Below are 18,255 nucleotides of genomic sequence, written 5' to 3'. Positions count from 1 at the left end.
CACGGCAGGGGACCCTTGGCAATCAAGATGACCTCACAAACTTCTGGCTACTAAATCTGGGCCCAGCAGGGCGAAATGAAAACTGCCAGCTACCAGGAACCACCACAGCAACATGTTCCAACAGAGAAGAAAGAAGAAAGGGTGATTATTGCATTCAGCGTCTTCCCCAGGCTACCCAGGCGCTACTGTGAAGATCAACGGTCCACACCACCCGATCACCGAGGTCACCACTTGGACGCTCATAAATGTATTTTATTTTTATAACCTTGAAAGCCACCACGAGACTGTTATATCTTTATCTAATAGCAAATGTTTCAGAGATAGGTTAACAATTTTTAAAAATGTAATAGAGTCACTTTTTGTGAGATGGGCAGTATCTAAATTTGAAATATAAATTAAATAAATAAATAAATAACAATGAAAGCACTTGTTACTGATGGGGTTAAAAGCCTCACTGTTTGTTTACTTGCAGTACTTATAACTTGCTCCAATCCCAAAGGACACTGGGTGACATATACCTGAAACAATTCAAGATTTTCCAGCTCCAATTGCAAAAAAATGAATAGATGCACCTTAAATCACATGATTTAAATCAAAACCTCCAGAATACTTACAATTCCACCAGAAACCTTCTATGGCACAAGAAATATAACTTATTGCTCACAAGACTCAGTAATACCTTAAGCTGATGTCTCAATGCAAACATTTTTCATAAAATTTAGATTCTTATTGCATCTTCATGTTCTATTCCTTAAAAAAAATCATTTCTTAGAAACAAAACCACAGCCAGAAAAACCCCAAATCTTTATTATCGCACATCTAAATATGTTCACTAGCAAATATAACTTAAAGATCATTATAACAATGTCAATAAACATATAGGTAACATATATTTGGACTTCCAAAAAGCCAAAGTTCCTCACCAGAGGTTCATAAGCCATCTCAGCATCCATGGGCTAAGAAGACAGGCATTTTCAGTAATTAGTAACTAACTAAAGTAGGAATAAACAATTTTCAAATGAAAGAGATGTTTAAAGTAAGGTCTCTCAGAGGTCAGTGTTAGAACTGATACTTTTTAATTTGTTTACAAAAAATCTGGACTAAGGACTGAACCATGACATAGCTAAGTATGTTGATAATACTTAACTATTCAAAGTAGTATAATCAAAAAGCGTTGTGAAAAGTCCCCCAAATGAGGTCTCCAACTGGCTGAATGGGTGACAAAATGGCAAATACAGTGGTACCTCGGGTTACGAACACCTCTGCTTACAAACTTTTCGGGTTGCGACCAGCTCCGGCCGCAAAAATTTACCTCGGTTTGCGAACTCCGCCTTGGGGTACGAACCGGATCCGCGGCCATTTTTCCGCCCGTGCCACGTGGTCCGCGGCCATTTTTCCGCCCGTGCCATGTGGTCCGCAGCCATTTTCCGCCCATGCCACATGGTCCATGGCCATTTTTCCGCCCATGCCACGTGATCCGCTGCCGTTTTTCCGCCCTGCCGCGCAGTCCGCGGCCGTTTTTCTGCCCTGCTGCGCGGTCCGCGGCCGTTTTTCCACCCATGCCACGTGGTCCACGGCCGTTTTTCCGCCCTGCCGCGTGGTCCGCGGCCGTTTTTCCGCCCTTGACGCGTGGTCCGCGGACGCCGGAACGGATTAACGGTAATTACATTGAACCTTATGGGAAAATTTGCTTTGGGTTGCGAACAAATCGGGTTGCGACCAGAGTCACGGAACGGATTAAATTCGTAACCCGAGGTACAACTGTATAATGTAAGCAAGAATAAAATGCTGAAGACTGGTGAAAAATAGGCACATTATTTGTTTGTTTATAAATCACACAGTATTTGTAAGGCCACCTGATTCCAAACGATTATGGGCAGCAAATGATAAAAACAGAAGATGGGAAACAAAGAACCATGGTTCACATGGAAGGAACAGCCCACAACCAACCTTGCATGCACATTCACCCCAAGGAGTCTTCTACTCCCCTGAGCCCAAGGCCTCCAGGCCTCATTTGAACTACCAAAAGGTTATGAGCTGGTAAGGATTGATCAGGAAAGAGATCCTGCAGTCACGCTGGATAGCTCAATGAGAATGTTGAACCGATGTGCAATGGCTGTGAACAATGCACATCCCGTGCTTGAACTAATCAGGAAAGGAACTGAAAAAGGGCAGGGGATGTAGGAACGATAAAACTGCACTTGGAATACTGGGGACAGTTTTGCCATCACGTCTGAAAAAAGGACATGATAAACTGGAAAAACTGCAAAGAAAGGCAGCCACAATGATTAACAAACTAGAGAAATTCTATTAAAAGGAAAAGCTACAGCATTTGGGAATATTTACCTTGGAGTGAAGAGGTTAAGGAGATACAATAGAGATTCAAAATAAGAGATACAGCTGACAATACACAGTTTTACTTCCTCTTTCACAATATTAGAGCTCGGAACTAAATAAAGGAGAACTGGGGATGATAAAGAGATTTGGGTTAGAGTAATAGTTATATTAAATAATATAATTATATAACACACATATTATACACACACACACATTATCTTTCATTATATACTATAATTACATTGTGGAATTTGCTGCCATCAGATATAATGATGGCCACCAATTTAGATGGTTTTAATAGGGGCTGAAGAAATGCATGGAGCATTAATTACTTGGATTTATGGCTGTTTATTATCTCTGAAATCCCACCAAACGTACCTTAATTGCCAGCTGTAAGAGCAGCAGTGAATGTTCTGGAAGTTTGAGAGTTTCCTAAATGCATCTGGCTAGGAGACTAAATGGGTGACTGGCCTGATGCTGGAAGCTTTTCTTACAAATATATGAAAAATATCATATTAATCTAACAAATTTATAAGACTACCATAACAGTATATGTGGCGCTCAATTAATACTATATCTGCTACATTCAAAATAACCTACCATAAACAACAGACCTACAGTAATTTATTGCAAAAATAATGTACAATTGTTTAGTTTCATGCAAGTGAAAGCTTACAAGATTTCATAATCCCAACAAGTTAAACACCTGTTTATTTAGTATAAAGAGGCCTGCAAAAATTTTAAGCATTTTAATTATGCACACATTACTGCCTACTGAAATCAGCTTTTATTATTTCATAGACTACTTCATGAATTCACAATAAATGTCACTAGATTAATCCATCTGTATTTGCCCATAAAATGTAATGCTAACTTAAATCTAAATCCATATGGTACAATACACATATTTATCCACTTGATGGCAGTCATTCAGTCACTAAATATAGAATTATGTACTTGGGATTATGATAGGACTCTTATTTGTACACTGTATTTACACCTTCATAGGTTTAGGTCCAGAATGGGATCAGATCTGAGAGAAAACAAGACTCTGAAGAACAGAAGTTATATTTTTCTCTTCTACAGTACAGTATAAGATCTTCTATTGCCACAATAAGATACATATATCCCAGTCCTCATTTTGTTGACCATAAAGAAAATAAAACTGCCTGCTATTATCACATCTGGTTTGGCTTTCATGTACCAGTAAATAGGTAGATATTTATCTGTGAGGCTTTGTAAGACAACATACTTATTATCTTGAAAATATAATTAGTTTACATTTATTTTTAATGCTGACCTTGGGATGAAGTCATTACTGCATTCATCTGCTCACCATACAGCTTGCCATACAATCCTATAAGTTACAGACATTGTGAAATGTATTTGGGGGAATGCACAAAAACACAGGGAGAGAGCTGTGAGTGAACGTCTATAACATTTAACCTTGTTCATACTTTGATTATTCTCCAAATTTCTGTAGTTTTTAGAATGCTTTCTCATAGTTAGCCTTTTTTACAGCATCCATCAAATGTCAGAAATAAGGCCTCATTTTCATTTCTTTAGGTTCAGTATTTAATTTAAAATGCTCAATGCTTCAAGGATGATATGAAGAATAAAATGCTTATTTCAAACTATTTTATTTGGTTCTCATTTATAGCTATCCATGCACTAAAGCTAAACCACAGTTAAAAGATGAGCTGATGAGAGCCTTGGAATTAAGCAACTCTTTGAGCGCAACTTCTATTGCAAGGAAAAGTCCAAAAGCAAATGATCCTGTTTTGACCATCCACATTACTATTACAGCTCTATCTGAATAAACTGAGGATCTGAACCATGTTTTCACTGAAATAAGGCATCTTCAAATCATGGTTCACAAAGCTGTCGTGCTTCAGATACTTATCCAAAATTTAGGAACTGGATTTTAGGCTAAACTCTAGTTAACAAAAAAAAGCAGAAGTGTCTGATTGCCACATGGCTAAACCAAAGAAGGAAAGGGAGGGGAGTCCTTAGAGGGAGACACAGACAGGCATGACCCTGTCATGTGAAAACAGGATTTAGGGAAGGGTGGAGAGTTTTTTCTGGGCTAAGTATTGCATTCTGACTTATGAAGTGAGTGGGTGGCTGGTAGGTGGGCCGCAGGCGAAGCAGGCAGCATTGGAGCAAAACATTACAAAATAAAAATACATCAAATGTATGTATGAAATAACATGTATATTTTCTGTTTTCAGTTCAGTGGCCAGTATGGAAGAAACAGTTTCAAACTGCTTTGCCACTGAAGCCATACCCCCAAATTTCAGTAGCAAAGGAGATTGTAAGAAGATGCACCAAAGCTTCTGCAACATATCAACGCACCCCCATAATATAATTTTTCAACTTCACCACCCTTTTTCTTCGAATGAGCCAAATCCCAGCAGCCTGGATCAGACATTCACGAAGCTATGCGGCTTGACTGGTTTTAGGTTAGTACTGTATGTATTGTCGAAGGCTTTCACGGCCAGAAATACTGTATGATGTATAAAGCAGACCATGATGGCTTGTTCAATAAACAACAGTTAGGGCAAACCATAGCCAAGTACAACATGGCACCTCTCTGGTTGACGGCTCCTGAGGTTTCCTTCAAAAACCTGAAATCTGCCCCTTGTTGATTTATTATAGTATCTAAAATTACAGGCCCACCCAATAAAGCTGAATGGTAGAAAATTGGTGTATATTTAAACTCTGAAATTCACAGGAGGGTCAGGAGTTTTAGGAGGCTTTAAAGAGAAGGGAGGGAGGGGAGGAATTACTCCTCATTTATTTATGGGATTAATTTAGTGAGATTTTTGCAAATTATTACCACTTTGGGATCAAGGCACGCCTGTTTAAACGTAAATGGGGGTGGGGGGGCGGATTCACACCTCAAGGGCCTATCCCACAGCCAGCAAAGCAGAGCCTCACGGAAGGGGGGGATTTTGGGGTTTTAGGGATAAAAAAGCTGCTCCTGAGCCCCCGTAGCCCCTAAAAGCGCTAAAGGGGGCCCGGCCATCCTAGCCCCTCCCAGGCCGCTCTTTGCCCCCCGGAGGAGCCGGACCTCTCGACGCCGATCCCTGGAGGGCTCTCCCGGGCTGGCCCCACGGGCAGTTCTCACGCCTCTCCCCGCGACTCGCCAGTTAAAGAGGGAGGAAAAGGGAAAGAGCCCCGCCGGGCCTCCCCAGCCTACCTCGCAGGGCTGTTGTGCCGAGGGAGGGCCAGGCCAGCCGAGGCGAGGGGAGGTGAGGCAGGCCGAGCGAAGGAGACTCGTCGCCCACTCGCCCGCTCCGTCCCGACCCGAGCCGTCCGACCGGGCCCGGCCTGGAAAGCCCCGAGCCGCCGCCTCGCCGAGCGCTCACACTCCCCTCCGCCTCTGGCGCTCCAGCTCTGGGACGAGAACGCCGCCGGGCTTGGCCCTCCGAGGATGCCGTCCTCTGCGCCCGGCGCGGGCTGACGTCACCAAACAGCGCCTCCGCTGGCGCCGAGTTCTTGGTCGGCCGTCTGCGGGTGGCGCCGCCGCCCCCCCCTCCACGAAGGAAAGCCATGTGAGTCACCCCGGCCCGCCCCGCCCTTCCTCATCTCACACCATTATTATTATTGTTATTATTGTTATTGTAATAAGTTGATCGGACGATTTTTTCCTATCTGGGTCACCCTTAAGGACCCCACGGGCGCGTCACGCTTCCCGGAATAGCCGGTCCTTTCACAGACTGACTCAACACGTGTTTGTAACCGTCGTGGGGAGGGAACGCCACCCAGGTTGAGAATCCCGTGCAGTTTCACACCCGGGGTCGGAACCCTCCGTGTCCCCGGTTTCTGCGCGCTGCTTGTGGCGGGCTGCGTAACGTGTTTCCGTTGGCTTCGTCAGAGGTGGTCCTCTGTGGGGACTCCGGATTGCGTTCACACGGTGTCCTCGGCCCAGGTGCTGCGTCGGAGTTCTGGCTTGCTGTGGCCGGAAATGCCACCGTTGTGGTCTGTCGGCCAGCTTTGGTGGGATGCCCGGAGGGGTCAAACAATAGCCACTTCCGACGGGGGGCCCGACCTGGGTGGGAAAGCGGCCGGTTGCAGCAAGACAGGCGCGAAATTTGGGGGCAACCTAGCCAACTTTCATCAGGCTTGTTTCCCTCTTTGGATTAATGTGTGGTCCCCCCCCCCAAAAGCAAAGCTGATAATGAGTGGAAGCTGAACTGGTCCCCTCCTCAGCCTTAAGCTTTGCCTCACCGCAAAGCTCTAGGAGCAAAATAAAATCATACTGCCTAAACTCTGCCGTTGTGCTGAGGTACAGTGGTGGGCTGCTTTGCCTCCCATCCCAGTTTGCTTCCCTTAGAACCTCCTGAAGCAATAAATGATGGCTGAAAATTCTAGGCCCTCCTTATTCAGGTTATATGCCAAATTCTCTGCTTCGGGGAGTGAGCTGTGATCCTTGACAGATGGGGAACTGCCCATCCCTGTTCTGAGACCTAGCAGAAAATCACCAAGGTTGGTCTATCTAGGTCCAGAAGATAAATCCGTGGCACTAAAGTGCTCCGTTAGAAACCTGGGTTTTGTTGTGTTGCCTCTTGCCAAAAGTAAAAAAGAGCGTTTTATTTTTAAAAGTCATACCTTTCCTTTCCAACATCTCTTTTCTAGGGCCGATTACTGGAAATCTCAGCCCAAGAAATTCTGTGATTATTGCAAGTGCTGGATAGCAGACAACAAACCGGTATGATGGGCTTTTTACTATATTCTTAAGTGGATCTACGTTCTGGAATTTGGATTGTAAAGTTTTAGATTTAAGTTTCATCAGGAGGTCAATCCAGCCTTAGAAAGCCTTTGATGTGCTGCTAGTTTCCTAGCCTTTTCCTGTGGCTGGCAGAGCAGAATAAATGTAGGCAATGTAAGCTAATCCCTGTACATTTAATGCTTAATACCTTCAGGTTTAGTTGGATCTGGATTCTTGGGGCTGAATGTGGAACTCTTGTTGTTGCTTCAGATTTCACCTCTAGTTAAGAGCTGAAATACATCTCATACAAGGTTATACTGGCTTAGGACACCTCTCTAAATCACCTAAAATGCCTGCATGAATCAAACGTCATTGATTTGATTGCCTTTGAAACAATTCTTGGGCAGGTTCTTTGAGAGAATAGACATTCTTCAGACAACCATTTGGCAAGATTGAAATATCTCCTGCCCTTCTCCTTAATTGTAGGCCTCTGGTAGATGTGCTTAGCTTTAGTATTTATGCCCAGTTGTAAATGGGTTCCATCCAATTTATTTTTCTGTAGTTTAGGAATGACTCTTCTCTTTTTACAGAGCATTGATTTCCATGAAAGAGGAAAGAACCATAAGGAAAATGTGGCGAAGAAAATTAGTGAGGTAATTCCAAGTGATTTCCTTAAACCTAAATGGATTACTTTAAAATCCTGTATCACGGATCCTGCTCACTCCTCTTTTAATTGTAGATTAAAAAGAAAAGCTTAGAAAAGGCAAAAGAAGAAGAAAACATGGCAAAGGAGTTTGCAGCTATGGAAGAAGCCGCCACAAAGGCTTACCAAGAAGATTTGAAAAGGCTCGGACATAAGGCAGGTAGGATCCAAGATTATCAAAGAGAAGAGCCATAATGTGAAACTTTGGCTCTTCCTAACAGCTTCACTTGACACAGCTATACAAAATCCATAAAAATAATCGCATTCCACCACCAGTTTGATACCATTCACTGATAGTATCTCTGCTAACTGTGAAGAGTGACTAAGCCTAAAGAAAAGATCCACAGGTCCAGCAGAACTTGCTTTGTTAAATTTCATTTACACTGGGGCAAAAAAGTATTTAGTCAGCCACCAATTGTGCAAGTTCTCCCACTTAAAAAGATGACAGAGGCCTGTAATTTTCATCATAGGTATACCTCAACTATGAGAGACAAAATGGGGAAAAAAATCCAGAAAATCACATTGTCTGATTTTTAAAGAATTTATTTGCAAATCATGGTGGAAAATAAGTATTTGGTCACCTACAAACAAGCAAGATGTCTGGCTCTCACAGACCTGTAACTACTTCTTTAAGAGGCTCCTCTGTCCTCCACTCATTACCTGTAGTAATGGCACCTGTTTGACCTTGTTATCAGTATAAAAGACACCTGTCCAAACCTCAAACAGTCACACTCCAAACTCCACTATGGCCAAGACCAAAGAGCTGTCAAAGGACACCAGAAACAAAATTGTAGACCTGCACCAGGCTGGGAAGACTGAATCTGCAATAAGCAAGCAGCTTGGTGTGAAGAAATCAACTGTGGGAGCAATAATTAGAAAATGGAAGACATACAAGACCACTGATAATCTCCCTCGATCTGGGGCTCCAAGCAAGATCTCACCCCATGGGGTCAAAATGATCACAAGAATGGTGAGCAAAAATCCCAGAACCACAAGGGGGGACCTAATGAATGACCTGCAGAGAGCTGGGACCAAAGTAACAAAGGCTACCATCAGTAACACACTACAGCGCCAGGGACTCAAATCCTGCAGTGCCAGACGTGTCCCCCTGCTTAAGCCAGTCCATGTCCGGGCCCGTCTGAAGTTTGCTAGAGAGCATTTGGATGATCCAGAAGAGGATTGGGAGAATGTCATATGGTCAGATGAAACCAAAGTAGAACGTTTTGGTCTAAACTCAACTCGTTGTGTTTGGAGGAGAGAGAATGCTGAGTTGCATCCAAAGAACACCATACCTACTGTGAAGCATGGGGGTGGAAACATCATGCTTTGGGGCTGTTTTTCTGCAAAGGGACCAGGACGACTGATCCGTGTAAAGGAAAGAATGAATGGGGCCATGTATCGTGAGATTTTGAGTGAACACCTCCTTCCATCAGCAAGGGCATTGAAGATGAAACGTGGCTGGCTCTTTCAGCATGACAATGATCCCAAACACACCGCCCGGGCAACGAAGGAGTGGCTTCGTAAGAAGCATTTCAAGGTCCTGGAGTGGCCTAGCCAGTCTCCAGATCTCAACCCCATGGAAAACCTTTGGAGGGAGTTGAAAGTCCGTGTTGCCCAGCGACAGCCCCAAAACATCACTGCTCTAGAGGAGATCTGCATGGAGGAATGGGCCAAAATACCAGCAACGGTGTGTGAAAACCTTGTGAAGACTTACAGGAAACGTTTGACCTCTGTCATTGCCAACAAAGGATATATAACGAAGTATTGAGATGAACTTTGGATATTGACCAAATACTTATTTTCCACCATGATTTGCAAATAAATTCTTTACAAATCAGACAATGTGATTTTCTGGATTTTTTTCCCCATTTTGTCTCTCATAGTTGAGGTATACCTATGATGAAAATTACAGGCCTCTCTCATCTTTTTACGTGGGAGAACTTGCACAATTGGTGGCTGACTAAATACTTTTTTGCCCCACTGTACACTGTATCCCATGAAGGATGCTGCTTGGCAGACATTGCTAGAGCCTCAAAGATGTTTTGAATATCCTATGGATGCAAAGTTGTTTAGCCTTGAGATTCTCCAAGGAACTTCTCAGGTGGGCATTAAAATCTAATATTTCATGTCTCAGAATCTGTAGGACAGCCTTCAGTATCGAAAAAACAAGAAGAAAAGAAGGAGAAAAAAGAAAAGAGGAAAAAAGGAAGACAAACCAAGGGAATTTCATCCAATGGAACGAAGGAATGGGTGCAAGGATTTTCTCCAGAAGGCTACACCTATTATTACAACACGATATCTGGAGGTAAAAATGCAGGAAAGCTCATTTTAAAAAGTCATATATCCAGAAACTGTTATGGTTGCCATAAAAACAAAACACAAAGTGATATTTAGCCACAGATTTCTCTCTTTTTTTTATAGTTGCCATTTATTCTTCTTCTCTCTATTCTTTTAATATATATCATTCATAAGATGAATATTTTTTTTTTCCTGAATGCAGATAGAATTGAAATCTTTTTTTATTTCTGTTACTATTAAGAATCACAGTGGGAGAAACCAGACGGATTTCGGGACACCTCTCAGAATTCCCAGAAGGTAACTGAATGCTTGTTTATTGTCAGAGACATTGCAAAAAAAACTTTAAAAAATTATTCTCAATTCACTGAAAAATTAGTTTACTTGTATCAGTTTTGAATGGATGTGATTAGGAACAGGATTATCTAGGAACACATTTATTAGCCAGAAGTCTCTAGTTTACATAGGTTAATTTAACAGCGTAATTTCCGATATGTATGGTGACCACAATATTGGATTCTGCAACAGTTGTACTTTTATTGTTGCCAAAAAGGAAGCAAGCTTAGAGTAGATAAGTTATAATTTTCGGTTAAAAAAATTAAATAAATGTATCTTTATGCCAGTTCTGACAAGGTAAAATCAGTGTTTGAGAGGGGGGAAAAAGATGTCAATTTTACTTGATTACATTCCTCCAGTATATGAATAAGGTTTTAGTTAACCCTTTACTGCTTGGTTGTTCTAGTTTTCCCTTTGTTTTTCAGGCAGCAGTGTGGGTAGCGGGATCGAATGATGATGGCCGCATCTATTATTACAACAAGGAAACTGGAGGTAAGAGGTTTTATTCTGGCTGCTCCTCAAGCCAGAAAGCCAAATCTCTTAGACAAGGAATATTTTTGTTCAGATAAAATAGGAGAGGCAATGGATGCATTTGGAATTTTGAGAATTTGCCTGGGTGGTCTCACAAAACGGCTTCCATTATGGAGTGGCCAGTCCATCCTCCCATCCCCAGAAAAGATTTACTTGTGCCTTTTTTCTGGGCAGGTGGACACACTGGGTGGCAGCTAACTACCAGTTAAGCTTTATGGACCCAGAGGCATTATTGTAACCATGACGATAATGGTGGAAGTTCCCACTTTACTTTGCAGCATGTATAAAGGAAAAATCATCTTTGGAATAAAGCTCAACTTTGCATGATGACTTCATGCAATTTCCACACCACTGTTGCAAAAGTGATTTGCCATCCCTTTCTGTCTGTCTGTCTTTCCTGCAGATTTCAACTTCCCAGTCTGGCCTGCAGGTACTCTTATCCAAGTGCTAAACAGGCCTGACATTGCTTAGCTCTTGAGCATGCACAAGGTTGGCCAAGTGTTCCCACCTATTCCTTCCCATTTAAAAAAAAAATCTTGGCAGGAAAGATGCCTGGTGCTAATGGAGATGTCCACGGTCACCGTGTTGTCCAGCCCTAGCAAGTGACCATAGTGTCTGTTTTGCTTTCCCAAGAAGCTAAGAGAGAACAATTGGCTGCAGCATTCATACCTAAGAGTTAGATCCTATGTTCTCCATTTCTCATGACTTTCCCGTGCATTGCTTGCTGGTGATGGCCGTAGTTACTTTTTCTATGTAGGAATTTTGTGACGCTTCAAACAGACCCTGGTTCATCACATTCATTCATTTGTTTATTTATTTATCATATTTATATAGCCACCCATCTCACATAAAAGTGACTATTTTGGGTGTTGAGCTTTTGCTTCAAAGACTGTTGGTACCAAGCAGAAGAGCAAGCTGTTCCTTTTAAGGTTATATAAAGATTACCAACATGATTCCAATTTTTATTTGTCTATGGCTTTAATAAATATGCAGTTTTAAATCCTTATATCTGGCAGGATGATGCTACTTCTTACTTTGAGACATTGCTATTTTTATTGCATTGTTTACTTTATAAATTGAGGCCACGTTTTTAAAAGGTGGTGTACAACTATAAAATAACAAAAAAGCTACAGAAGTCCATCCTTGATTTTTAATTGGGTCCAGCAGTTTCAGTTGGGATCTGAGTGTACCTGTTATGCTAGTGAAGTGTGAAACAAACATTGGTTTAATTTAATCTTATTAATTTGACCCCACTGACATATATGTTAGGGCCTTCGTGTTTCGGACTCAGATGCTTCAGATTTTCAGAAGGCTAATTTCCAGACTGGTCACATATAACAGCTGTTTGATGTTGCCTAGTATCAACGTGGGAGAAGCCAGAAGGTTTCGTATCTCCTTCAATAAAGAATAATCCAGGTGAGAACCATTCTGAAGAGGTCCAAGGAGTGGGTGCAGAAGAAGCTGAATCAGATGCCAGAAAGGGAGGCAGCAAAAATGAATTACGAAAGCCAAAACGAGCCCTTCAGGTAATAAATATTAATACAGTTTTAATATGTTTCTTAGATTGGCCATCTATGACTATTTCCAAGTAGTATTGCTCACTGCTTTAGACCTTGCTTCAGTTAAAGTTCAGCTCTTGTTTAATAGATAATTTTTTTCATTGTTTGACCAGTATCAGCATGCTCTAAAATTCCCAGACAATGTTTGTTCTTTCAGGAATTACCTTTGGCAAGAAAATGTCATATTTAATTAGGAAGTTCCTAATTTGAAATTAATTACTTGGAGTAGATTTATGAAAACATATCAACTAAGTAGACCAGAATATGGAACCAAAGCCATATAGGGTTAGGACTACTTTTATTGTAAAAGCTACAGTAACAGAATTTTGCAAGTCCGAACGTGCTTCCCCCACCCTCACTTTATCTTCATGTGAACTAGGGAGGGGCTTGTCTGAGATGTTTTCTCAAGTTATTTTTTTGGCCTGGGCTCAGGCCCCACTTACTGGACCGTTGCCTTGGTAGCAGCTCTTCCTCCTGTCCTTCAAGGCCATTCCCTATTCCCTCTACAATTGAATGTTGATGCCAAGATACAGTCAATAGCCCAACCCTGTTAAGAATATGTATAGCTAAGGCCATTTGTTCCACGCCCTTTAATACTGTATCAAGCTGTTAGCCTGCCCATAAATATTTTGTTTAAAGTAGTCTATTCCAACAAATGTGCACTTGGGTCATCTTAAAGGAAAATCTACCTTTCTATCATTATATTGTAATTAGAGGCATAAAGGTATACAGCGTAGTTATAGTCTATAGTTATCATTTGTATAGTTAGTAGCTGTTACTGACAAAATAGTCCAAATTGTATCAGTAAAATTAGGAAGAAAAGCTTGAGTAAACTCAAGGTGGTGGTTGAAAAATTGTTGATTTTCTTATTTCCAGGACTGTATGCTTACTGAATATAAAAATCCTAATATCTGAACTTTGGGCTCCTTTTTTTTTTTTCAAAGAAAGTAATGTTGTTGTTATAACATCACTGTGTAACAAGACATCCCCTCTCTTGTTTCTCAGAGGAAGACGGATAGTGATGAAGAAGTAGAAGAAAAGCCTCACAAACCCAAAAAGATTAGCCCTTACGGACAATGGCAGGAGGTGAAACAAGATAGGACTGACCATGAGAATAGTCCATCTGTTCCACAAGAAACATCACAGGCTTCATCTCAAAAGGTCACACCTTATGGCAAATGGGAGGAGATCACTGAAGAAGATCCATAGTAAGACCTACTTATGTACCTGGGGGTGCTTGACCAGTGACAGCTAGATTTGGCCAGAATGACACTGATTAGCCAATGTCCCAATTACATTTATTTTATATTTTGCTGGTTTAGCGTAATGGTTAATAGCTATAGTATGAACTGATATGGCTGAAGATATTGTTGTCTCCGTAAGGAACTTGCTTAGTAAGTACAAGGGGGCACCATGCATTTGTGTCATACCTGTATTTACAATACACATGTGTCCAAGCAGTTAGTTACTGCATAAAGATATGACATACTTTATAAACACAGTCATATAAACATGTTTGGGAATGCTCAGGAGTAGGACACTAGGTTAAGGAAGCAGGTGGTACACACTTATACACACTTACCATATTTTTCCATCTATAAGATCCCCCCATGTATAAGACCCCCACTTTTCCAACCCAAAATTAGGAAATCAATATTTTAAAGATAAAGCAGAACACATTTTTATTTAGTAATTAGGTAACATTTACATGATATACTCAGTGGGAGGAGGTCCAAACTGTCTCTCTGCAGCTCTATTTCCATGCTCTTTTGCATAACTGATTACATTCAATCGTGAGTGAAACTGCCGATAGCTTGTCTCTGCAAACAGACTTCCTCCTTGGTTTGTTCAGCATCAGCTGACGTCAGTTACATAAGGCTCGTGATTGGAGGAAGTCTGTTTGCAGAGACAAAGCACGGGCAGTTTTGCAACCGCGCGGTTCTCTCCTTGGCTTACTTCCTCGCATAAGATGCCCTTCAATTTTTAGTGTAACGATTTTAGAAAAAAAGTATCATCTTATAGACGGAAAAATACGGTACTTCAAACCTAGACTCCAGAGTAATTTACTATTAGAAAGATTTGACATTTAAACGAACTGTAATGTTCAAAGCAAATTCTAATTTTAATTTTTTTAAAAGTACACTCGTTCTTTTTCGTTGATTTCTTTTTTTCTACCTACATGTTTTGCTTATGTGTGATATTTAGAGATATACAGTGGGGCAAAAAAGTATTTAGTCAGCCACCAATTGTGCAAGTTCTCCCACTTAAAAAGATGAGAGAGGCCTGCAATTTTCATCATAGGTATACCTCAACTATGAGAGACAAAATGGGAAAAAAATCCAGAAAATCACATTGTCTGATTTGTAAAGAATTTATTTGCAAATCATGGTGGAGAATAAGTATTTGGTCAATATCAAAAGTTCATCTCAATACTTTGTTATATATCCTTTGTTGGCAATGACAGAGGTCAAACGTTTCCTTTAAGTCTTCACAAGGTTTTCACACACTGTTGCTGGTATTTTGGCCCATTCCTCCATGCAGATCTCCTCTAGAGCAGTGATGTTTTGGGGCTGTCGCTGGGCAACACGGACTTTCAACTCCCTCCAAAGGTTTTCCATGGGGTTGAGATCTGGAGACTGGCTAGGCCACTCCAGGACCTTGAAATGCTTCTTACGAAGCCACTCCTTCGTTGCCTGGGCGGTGTGTTTGGGATCATTGTCATGCTGAAAGAGCCAGCCACGTTTCATCTTCAATGCCCTTGCTGATGGAAGGAGGTGTTCACTCAAAATCTCACGATACATGGCCCCATTCATTCTTTCCTTTACACGGATCAGTCGTCCTGGTCCCTTTGCAGAAAAACAGCCCCAAAGCATGATGTTTCCACCCCCATGCTTCACAGTAGGTATGGTGTTCTTTGGATGCAACTCAGCATTCTCTCTCCTCCAAACACAACGAGTTGAGTTTAGACCAAAACATTCTACTTTGGTTTCATCTGACCATATGACATTCTCCCAATCCTCTTCTGGATCATCCAAATGCTCTCTAGCAAACTTCAGACAGGCCCGGACATGGACTGGCTTAAGCAGGGGGACACGTCTGGCACTGCAGGATTTGAGTCCCTGGCGGTGTAGTGTGTTACTGATGGTAGCCTTTGTTACTTTGGTCCCAGCTCTCTGCAGGTCATTCACTAGGTCCCCCCTTGTGGTTCTGGGATTTTTGCTCACCATTCTTGTGATCATTTTGACCCCATGGGGTGAGATCTTGCTTGGAGCCCCAGATCGAGGGAGATTATCAGTGGTCTTGTATGTCTTCCATTTTCTAATTATTGCTCCCACAGTTGATTTCTTCACACCAAGCTGCTTGCTTATTGCAGATTCAGTCTTCCCAGCCTGGTGCAGGTCTACAATTTTGTTTCTGGTGTCCTTTGACAGCTCTTTGGTCTTGGCCATAGTGGAGTTTGGAGTGTGACTGTTTGAGGTTTGGACAGGTGTCTTTTATACTGATAACAAGGTCAAACAGGTGCCATTACTACAGGTAATGAGTGGAGGACAGAGGAGCCTCTTAAAGAAGTAGTTACAGGTCTGTGAGAGCCAGACATCTTGCTTGTTTGTAGGTGACCAAATACTTATTTTCCACCATGATTTGCAAATAAATTCTTTAAAAATCAGACAATGTGATTTTCTGGATTTTTTTCCCCATTTTGTCTCTCATAGTTGAGGTATACCTATGATGAAAATTACAGGCCTCTGTCATCTTTTTAAGTGGGAGAACTTGCACAATTGGTGGCTGACTAAATACTTTTTTGCCCCACCTTATTTTCTGTTTTAAAGAATAGGATCAGCAGAATGAGGGAAAAGCAAATAGAGTTCTTGTTTTATGTGCAATAGTAGATATACATAGGATTTCATTCTTGTAGCTTCGTGAAAATCCTTGCATGTTGGAAGATAAGTCCTTTCTTATTGCTCTTAGCCTATTCAGGATGGTGACTTTTGCCAAAAATCTCTTCTCCCATCTTATATGTGCTATTATTTATAGCTAGAGCAATGTTTCTCAACCTTGGCCACTTGAAGATGTGTGGACTAGGGAATTCTGGGAGTTGAAGTCCACACATCTTCAAGTGGCCAAGGTTGAGGAACACCGAGCTAGATTTATACTACTTCTCTATCTGCAGGTTATAAATTTTGTGAAATGTATTTTTGCTGGTCACAGCGTTCTTTCAGCCTGCTGTTTTGAGGGAAAGATAGGTTGAGTTGAAATATGTTTATATATGGCTAGGGTTCGGTCGGCAACTTTGTACCTAAGTTGCCACGCTGGGCCAGTTTTATTTTTTAAATAGCTTTTGTTCAACAATCGTCTCATTTCTTTTCCATTCAGTGAGAATGTAGACTTGGAGCTTCCCAGTACAGAGAGTGACACTCTCCCAGCCCCTGTTTTAGAAGTACCAGAGGATGCCAAAGTAATCTTTAAAGAAAAAACCGTCACTTCTCTCGGCGACACAACCGAAGGAATGCCGGTCTTCAAAAAGCGGAAATTTGAATCTCGAAACATTCGACAGAGACTGAATGATCACTGATGTCTTAAACTGCACTGTCTAGAAGCATCTTCAGAAGAAGAGGCAGAAGGATGTTGGGGGGGGCGGGGAATGAACTATTTTAAACAATTTCTTTACAAGACATGATTGTAAAGACACAATTTTTAGAGCTCATCGTTTTTCAAAAACATCTTGGGTATAAAATGTACAAAACATTTTTTTCCAGGTGATGTTCTTTCTGTTTGCTGGATTTTTTTTTCTTTTTTCATTTATGAGGTCGTGTAAATATAATATTTTTAAATACCATGTCAAAGGTGTTCATGATATCTTAATCAGTATGTTGTAGTGAATCCTTTTCCAAGAAAAATAAACACAGTCATTACTTATGCCATATTTCTTTATAAGTTTCAGTGAATGCTGGGTTGGGGGAGGGGAGTAAAAATAAAATCCCATGGCAGCTTCATTCTAAAACTGTAGTGTTAGTTGCACACTCGATCCTCATTATTTGCAGATTCCGTATTTGTGATTTGGCCTACTCACAGACATGCGCACAGCAGTGAAAAAATTTGAGTCACCCGACCACACATTCCCAGCTGAGGTCAAACGAGGTGACACACTGCTTCTAGTTTCAACTGTCAGACCAGTGTCCTTTCTTAGGGGCAGCAGGTCAGTGTTTGCTAATTCAGTGTTTGCGGCAACTTTATAGAGCATAACTACCACAAATAATAAGAATCGACTCTATATGGCTGTTTCTGCTAGCGTTACAGATCGTAGGACAGTGATGGCGAACCTATGACGCAAGTGTCAAAGGTGACATGCCACGTTTTGGGTGACACCAACACCCAACAACAGCTATTCTCCCTGTTTGAGTTACCAAAGACACTGAGTTTGTTTCACTCGTACTTCATTTTTGTAATTATTTGATGTTTCTTTATGTAATACACAGCACCACGCATGATTGGACTCTATTTTTTTAATTAATGAATATGTAAAGAATTGTTTCTCTTTTGTCTGGGGAGGGGTGATGCATCAGCAGAATCAAGTTAGGCATTTTCCAGATGTTTGACACACCGAGCCCAAAAGGTTCGCCATCACTCTGCTAGAATAAACTTTAAAAAGACAGTGAATGGGAAACTGTAGCTCTTCATTCCTTATGGAGTTGCAGAAACTAATCCAGCAATAAGGATCAATTCTGTTTTTAGTCGCCTTGGCAGAAATTAGTATTTATGGACAACATCAGAAAGCTTTA

At 41.4% G+C, this 18,255-nt stretch overlaps 2 protein-coding genes across 2 annotated transcripts in view; one reads left to right on the top strand and one right to left on the bottom strand.

Moving 5' to 3' along the window:
- Positions 1–5,718, bottom strand: part of ELF1 (E74 like ETS transcription factor 1) — a 76,445-nt gene extending 70,727 nt beyond the window's left edge. Inside the window, exon 1 of the mRNA XM_088139492.1 lies at positions 5,540–5,718. The gene's annotated coding sequence lies outside the window, so the exon portion shown is untranslated. The remainder of the gene's footprint in view (positions 1–5,539) is intronic.
- On the top strand, positions 5,633–17,412 carry WBP4 (WW domain binding protein 4). The gene is made up of 10 exons (XM_007438871.3): positions 5,633–5,894; positions 6,979–7,051; positions 7,642–7,704; positions 7,791–7,914; positions 9,889–10,059; positions 10,294–10,349; positions 10,811–10,877; positions 12,276–12,442; positions 13,481–13,683; positions 16,850–17,412. Coding segments are annotated over exons 1-10 (1,125 nt in total). The 5' UTR covers positions 5,633–5,892; the 3' UTR covers positions 17,049–17,412.
- Positions 17,413–18,255: the final 843 nt, after the last annotated feature.

This window comes from Python bivittatus, unplaced genomic scaffold (assembly GCF_059951505.1).
Source record: "Python bivittatus isolate LINGU-HERP-01145 unplaced genomic scaffold, Pbiv_v1 ctg000210_np1212, whole genome shotgun sequence".
Classification (NCBI taxonomy): Eukaryota; Metazoa; Chordata; class Lepidosauria; order Squamata; family Pythonidae; genus Python; species Python bivittatus.
The sequence above is the reverse complement of the archived record's forward strand: the minus strand, read 5'-3'. Positions and strand labels throughout refer to the sequence as shown.

What these genes read in the sequence shown, in the direction of transcription:
- WBP4 (XM_007438871.3), top strand. An exon ending in GGATAGCAGACAACAAACCG is followed by an intron (nt 7,052 to 7,641) that starts GTATGATGGGCT and finishes CTCTTTTTACAG; the next exon opens with AGCATTGATTTCCATGAAAG. An exon ending in AGCCAAAACGAGCCCTTCAG is followed by an intron (nt 12,443 to 13,480) that starts GTAATAAATATT and finishes CTTGTTTCTCAG; the next exon opens with AGGAAGACGGATAGTGATGA.